General features: G+C 60.8%; 1 protein-coding gene across 7 annotated transcripts; it reads right to left on the reverse strand.

The window, feature by feature from the left end:
* Nucleotides 1-140: 140 nt before the first annotated feature.
* Nucleotides 141-6,496, reverse strand: LOC118150086 (uncharacterized). 7 transcript variants are annotated; one of them, XR_013531221.1, is made up of 4 exons: nt 5,906-6,496; nt 3,775-5,053; nt 3,060-3,490; nt 160-2,976 (listed from the first exon to the last, which is right to left on the reverse strand). XR_013531221.1 is itself a non-coding variant. In XM_078361420.1 (3 exons), the coding sequence occupies exons 2-3, from the start codon at nt 4,099-4,101 to the stop codon at nt 3,191-3,193; spliced, it is 627 nt and encodes a 208-aa protein (XP_078217546.1). In that variant the 5' UTR covers nt 4,102-5,053; nt 5,906-6,496; the 3' UTR covers nt 160-3,190. The 7 variants fall into 7 exon arrangements, 2 of the variants coding, with proteins under 2 accessions (XP_078217546.1, XP_078217547.1); XR_013531222.1 differs by having other exon boundaries at nt 161-2,576; XR_013531225.1 differs by having other exon boundaries at nt 166-2,576; nt 3,060-3,506.
* Nucleotides 6,497-6,505: the final 9 nt, after the last annotated feature.

The raw sequence follows: 6,505 nt of genomic DNA on the forward strand, positions 1-6,505 counted from the left end.
CCCCCCACCTCCTCCCCGACTAAGGCGGCCCTGGCCCCAGAGGGCTAACTGCTCAGGGCACCCGCCTCAGGTGTGGGGCTGTCTCCTGCACAGGGAACCAGGGTAGCCCCCTGCCCACCCTGCGCAGGGCCCTTCCTGTCACCCCCAGCTGTGTTCCTGGGGCAGCCCAGAGGCTTCCCTGCACCACAAGGCCCGAGACAGTTTCAGGTCACATCACGTTGAAAACAGCCAGGTCTGGCCGGATGCCGTGGCTCACGCCTGTAATCCCAACACTTTGGGAGGCTGAGGCGGGTGAATCACCTGAGGTCAGGCGTCAAAACTAGCCTGGCAAACATGGCAAAACCCTTTCTCTACTAAAAATACAAAGATTAGCCGGGTGTGGTGCGGGCCTGTAATCCCAGCTACTCAGGAGGCTGAGGCAGGAGAATTGCTTGAACCTGGGAGGTGGAGGTTGCGGTGAGCCGAGATCGCGCCATTGCTCTCCAGCCTTGGTGATAGCAAGACTGTCTCAGAGAAAAACCCAGAAAGCAGCCAGCTCTCCCTTGATCCACATCTGCTGTACTTCCGGCTGCGCTGGGGTAGAGCCATGGCCTCCCTGGAGAGGACGTCGGGTAAGGACTGAGGCTGTCGGTCATGAGTGGGACAGGCAGCCCAGGAGTCCCCCAGGGGAGTGGGATGAGAGATGCTAGTGTGTGTGTTGTGACCCATGGGCGTGACTCTTGTCACGGCAGACTCTATCCAGGTGCAGAGGCCACATACGTGCTCCCAGAAGAGGTGGGAAGCACGCCCCTGGGCCTGTCCCAGGAGGTCACTTCCACCCCACACCTGTGGGGGCAGCTGCCTCGCCTCTGGGTCTCAGGCCCCTCAGAGGAGTGGGTGCAGGTGAGGGTGGCAGGAGGAAAGATGTCATGAGGCTTGGGGTCCCAGGCCAGGGCAGGCCTATCGCTATTTATTGATTTTATTTTTAGGTAGAGCCTCACTCTGTCGCCCAGGCTGGAGTGCAGTGGTGCGATCTCGGCTCACTGCGACCTCCACCTCCCAGGTTCACGCAGTTCTCCCACATCGGCCTCCTGAGTAGCTGGGGTCCCAGGTTTTGTATTTTTAGTGCAGACTGGGTTTTGCCGTGTTGTCCAAGCTGGTCTTGAACCTCCGGCCTCAGGTGGTGCGCCCGCCCAGGCCTCCCGAGTAGCTGGGAAGACAGGCATGAACCACCGCCCCCAACCCTGTCGCAGTTTAAAAGGCAGAGAAAATCCAAGAGGCTTTGTTGTCACCAGCGATTTTCTGTTGATGCATAATTGTTCTTGGAGCCTTGAAAAATGTTGTGCTTAAAGGTAATTCCTCAATTCTCCGGAAACTTGACCCTCCGGAACGAGGCATCCGGATCCTGGTCTGGACCTTGGACAGTTCCCACCTGTGAGCCTGACGGTCAGTCCTCCTGCCTTGGCCGCGGTGCTGTGGGCAGTGTGGCCGCGGGGCCCGACCTCCTTAGGGGCCTCGTTTCCCAGGTGACCCCTGGATGCTCGTGTGGCCTGCAGTGACCTCTGCCTTTCCCCATCTGACCCCCGTCCCCAGGGAAGATGGCAGGTGTGCGAGGCCTTGTCCCTGCCCAGCAGCTGTGCCCCCGCCCCAGGGTTTTCTGCTCCAGTGGTCCTGGGGTGGATGTCCAGTCTCTCCCTGTGGACACTTACTGGGATGGGAGCCTGGGGCAGCACACGGGGCCCGCATGAGGACAGGGAGGCGCCACATCTGCCTCTGACTGGCTGGGTGTGCGGAGGGGAATCCAGTCGGTGCCTGGAGCCTGCAGGTGGGCTGGGCCAGGGTTTGTGGCTGCAGGGGTCGTGTGTGTGTGTGTGTGTGTGTGTGTGTGTGTGTGTGTGTGTGTATATACGCACACGCACTGGGGTCTGCACAGGTGTGTGTGTGTGTGTGCTATGCCATCACGCCAGTCAGGCCTGGAGCCTGCAGGTGGGCTGGGCCAGGGTTTGTGGCTGCAGGGGTCGTGTGTGTGTGTGTGTGTGTGTACGCACATGTGCTGGGGTCTGCACAGGTGTGTGTGTGTGCTATGCCATTACGCCAGTCAGGCCTGGAGCCTGCAGGTGGGCTGGGCCAGGGTTTGTGGCTGTAGGGGTCGTGTGTGTGTGTGTGTGTGTGTGTGTGTGTGTACGCACATGCGCTGGGGTCTGCACAGGTGTGTGTGTGTGCTATGCCATCACGCCAGTCAGGCCTGGTGGCTGCAGGGGTCACACAGGTGCATGCATGTGTGTGTGCACAGATGTGTGTTTGCCATGCCATCCTGCCAGTCTTGCCAGTAAGCCTCGGAGAGGGACATTGTGCTGGATGCCTGAGTCCTGGGTGGGACGTGGCTACCCCAGGGGAAGTCGTCAGGGACCCCGCTGCCGCTTGGAGTTCATCCGGGATGCTGGCGATGGGTGTGGTGGTGTCCTGGGGCCTCCAGGGTGAGTCGCCTCGCCCTCCTTATGCCCCGGCACTGGCCTCTGCTTCCTGTGGGCGCATAGCCCCGGTTCTTCTGAAGGCTTCACGGGCCGTGCCTCGGGAGAGCCGGTTAAACGCTGGCCCTGTGAGCAGGAGGTGTGGCTTCGGCAGGCTCCTGGCCCTGGGTCAGACTTGATCCTGCTCCTGAGGGAGCCATTCCCCAGCCCTGTCCCACCCCCTCTTCCCCGGGGTGCTGGCCAGAGTGGGGCTCGCTGCTTTTCTTAAAATGAGTGACCCTGGCTGGGCTCTGTGGCTCACACCTGTAGTCCCAGCGCTTTGGGAGGCCAAGGTGGGTGGATCACTAGGTCAGGAGATTGAGACTATCCTGGTCAACATGGCGAAACCTCATTTCTATTAAAAATAAAAAACTTTGCTGGGCATGGTGGTGGGTGCCTGTAATCTCAGCTACTTGGGAAGCTGAGGCAGGAGAATCGCTGGGAGGTGGAGTTGCAGTGAGCTGAGATGGCGCCGCTACACTCCAGCCTGGGAGATGAGAGTGAGACCTGTCTCAAAAACGAACAGCCCCGTCACCCGGACCCAGCTCACCGTTCTCTTACCAGCCTCACCTGGGTTCGTCCTTCGAGCACGAACCACTTCTTTGAGTGGAAACCTCCTTACTCGGGAGAGTTCCCGGCGTGCGCACGTGAGTGCTGTTTGCACAGCTGCCCCTTGAGCGGGATGGGTCAGGGCGCAGCCCTCATGCGGTGAAGCACCCTCGCACGGCTTCCAAGCCCTGCAGTGTGGCTGCGGCACCTGCCTGCGACCGAGGCCTCGGGCAGACGCGGGTCCCTGCACAGGCACCTGGAGTTCTGCGCGTGTTGGGCGCTGCGTCCTCACAGTGAGCCTGCTTGCTCTCCCTGTGGTGCCCATGACGCCCATGGAAGCCGCTGTCCTTGTCTCGTTCCCGTGGAGGGCCAAGGTGCTGAGAGTGTGTCTTGCTGCCTCGGGTGGTGGCAGAGCCAAAGGGAGGCGGGAGAGGCTGGCGCCGCCGGGAGACCTTTATTGAAGAAAATCTGCATCGGAGTGGACCTGTCAGTTCACACCCGCCTTGGTCAAGGGTCCTCTCTGTGCAGCCACCACCCCTAATTCCAGAGCGTTCTCACCGCCTTCCCGGGGAGCCCGTCCCCATAGCAGTCAGCCCTCCACACCGCCCTCTCCAGAACCTTCCCGTTTCCCAAATTGAAACACTGTCCCCATGAAATGCTCACCCCCCTGCCCCCCCAGCCCTTAGCACCCCATCCTACTTTCTTTTCTGTCTCTGAGACTGAGGGTTCTAGGTACCTCCTGGGGTGGAATCACACAGGGCGTGGCCTGTGCCTGGCGTCTCTCACTGAGTGTGACGTCTTCAAGGTGCATCGTGTCCGAGCCTCGCTCCTGTTCGCGGCTGAGCCACTGCAGTGCGTGGGTGGCCACGTGCTTACTGACGTGGTGGATGTTGGTGTGGTGGCCGCGTGTTGGCTGCTGTGAGCATCTGTGTATGGTTCCTGCATGTCTGTTAGTTGTGGTTCTCTTGGGTGGACATCTAGCAGTGGAATCACTGGTCCCATGGTGACTCCAGGTGTGACCGTTTGAGGAGCCGTCAACCACTATCCATAACACCTGCACCATTTGGGTCCCCTGCCGGCTTTGGGGACCGGATTCTGCACCGCAGCAACCACGCCCCTCCTCTTCCGGCGACTGGGTTCCTCTCGTCCTTGGCCCCTTGGTGGGCAGTGGGAGCAGGGCTGGACAAGGGCTCCAGGGAGATGGTGAAGAGCATGGGCACAGGCCAATGTGCTGATGATGTGTGTGTCCACAGTGGATCAGACGTTCCACGTCCGTGGCTGTGAGCACTGTGCCTGCCCAGGTGACAGAGGGCAACGTGCTGCCACGTGCTCAGCTCATCTTTTTTTTTTTCTTGAGACAGAGTCTTTCTCTGTCACCCAGGCTGGAGTGCAGTGGCACGATCTTGGTTCACTGTAGCCTCCACGTCCCGGGTTCAAGTGATTCTCCTGCCTCAGCCTCTTGATTACAGGTGCCCACTGCCACGCCCAGCTAATTTTGGTATTTTTAGTAGAGACGGGGTTTCACTGTGTTGACCAGGATGGTCTTGATCTCTTGACCTCATGATCCACGGCCTTCCAAAGTGCTGGGATGACAGGCGTGAGCCACCGCGCCCAGCATGTGTTCCTTTTAATAATGATATACTTGAAGATGATTTTTTAAAATCCCAATTCCTGAGGGGCCTTCATCAAAGTCGAGGTGAATACAGGCTTGACTCTGAGGGGCACATGTCTAGCGGGTGTTGCCCGGCGCACGGGGCCTGGAGCCAAGTCTTATGGGACTGGATGGAGGCCAGGGGATGGCGAAGACCTGGGCAGCTCCCAGGACCAAGCCATCTTGCCGGGGGCTCCCTGGGAAATGAAGCTGAGCCCCGCTGTGCCCTCCGCGCTGCAACCCTCGTGGGGATCATCACAGAGGCAGGAGCCGGGGACCCATGTGACTTCCTTCAGGTGGAGGGAAACCGAGGCGGGACATCACATGGCAGTTCCCACATGACAATGGGAAAAGGCGCTCCAGTCTGGGGGACAGAGCGAGACTTGGTCAAAAAACAAAACACAAAAAACAAAGTAAATGTAGAAACGTACCCACCCAGGCTTCTGGAAGGGCCAGTGTCCTCCAGATGCAGCAGGATTCCGATGGGAGCCGCCTGGGGTCCCACCCGCCCTGGGGCCTGCCATGTAGCTCTCTTTCCTGGCGGGGTGTCTGACTCTGCCCGTGTGCTCCCCCTGCCCGTCTGTGGCACCACCTGGGGCCGACGGACCCCTGCCCCCCAGGAAGGCCGGGTCGGCTCTGCCTCGGGCAGGGGTGCAGGAACCGGAGCCCAGGCTGCCGAGGCAGAGCAGGGGTCCCGTGGGGGCCTGTGCACCGTGGCGGTCTGGGTGGGGCGCCCTCACTCGGAGGCCGTCTGTGGTGGATGTGCTGCGAACGCTTTGATTTTGTTGGTGGCGCCTGAGGCCCTGGAGCCCATGACAGCCTCGCCTCTGACTGCATAGTCTGAGTTTTGGGAAAATCGCCCCTCTGTGGAGAAGTTTCAGGGACAGCGCCCCCCACCAAGGCCACCGGTGGTGTTCGCCCCATGTGTGCAGTACTGGGTGAGTGCCAGCTTTTCCCTGGAGTCAGCTCTGCTGTGGCCCTCGTGGGTCTCTGCCGTGGCCCTCGTGGGTCTCTGCCGTGGCCCCCATGGGTCTCTGACACGGCGTCCCCGTGGGTCTCTGCTGTGGCCCGTGGTCTCTGCCGTCACCAGGGTGAGGCTGACTCCTGTGGGACAGGGGTCCCTGTGTCCCCCCCCCCCGCTGGGTCCGGTCCCAGCCGCCCTGCTGTGGTTCTCCCGTGTCCTTTGTCCCTGATCCTTGAGTTTGCCTGTGGTGACCTGTGACGGCTCGTTTGCCTTCTCAGAGGCCGGCTCTCCTCGTGGGTGTCTCTCTTCTGGCTCGGTCGGCACAGTGAGGTTGGCGTCTGCCGTGGACAGGGCCTTCTTACAGTGGTGAGAGGTGTCCGTGACCTGGTGTCCCTCCTCTCCCTGATTTTCTGGTGTTTCTCTTTCGCACCTGGTGCATTAAACCCGCTTCTGGCCTAGGGCAGCCTGAGGTTGGAGGGTACCCTTCCGTCTGCCCTGAGTCACCGGCTGGGCCTGGCCCGGCTCTACCGTGGCCCTGGGACTAGAGGTGGTATGCAGAAACTGCCCTGGTGTTGGGGGCTCATGGGTCCTGGGCTGCGACAAACCCTCGTTCTCTTTCCTTGGGGTGCAGATGAATCGGGGTGGGGGGGGACCAAGCACTCAGTGGACAGCCCCTGTGGCCCCAGGTCGGACAGAGGGCATGGCCCTCCTGGATAGAGCTGCCTAGAAGGGTCCACAGCTGGGTCCTTGTGAGTCTAGGTGCCTATGAGGACACTGGAGGGGGTTGGCCTGTGCTGGCCAGCCCAGCAAGGTCCCCACCTCCCTTTAGCTTCCCCTGGCTCTGGGCTGAGG

Source organism: Callithrix jacchus, chromosome 22, assembly GCF_049354715.1.
Source record: "Callithrix jacchus isolate 240 chromosome 22, calJac240_pri, whole genome shotgun sequence".
Lineage (NCBI taxonomy): Eukaryota > Metazoa > Chordata > Mammalia > Primates > Cebidae > Callithrix > Callithrix jacchus.

What these genes read in the sequence shown, in the direction of transcription:
- LOC118150086 (XM_078361420.1), bottom strand. Translation starts at nt 4,101, where the DNA reads ATGGTGCAGGTGTTATGGATAGTGGTTGACGGCTCCTCAAACGGTCAC. An exon ending in GTGTGATTCCACCCCAGGAG is followed by an intron (nt 3,491 to 3,774) that starts GTACCTAGAACC and finishes TCTTCAATAAAG; the next exon opens with GTCTCCCGGCGGCGCCAGCC.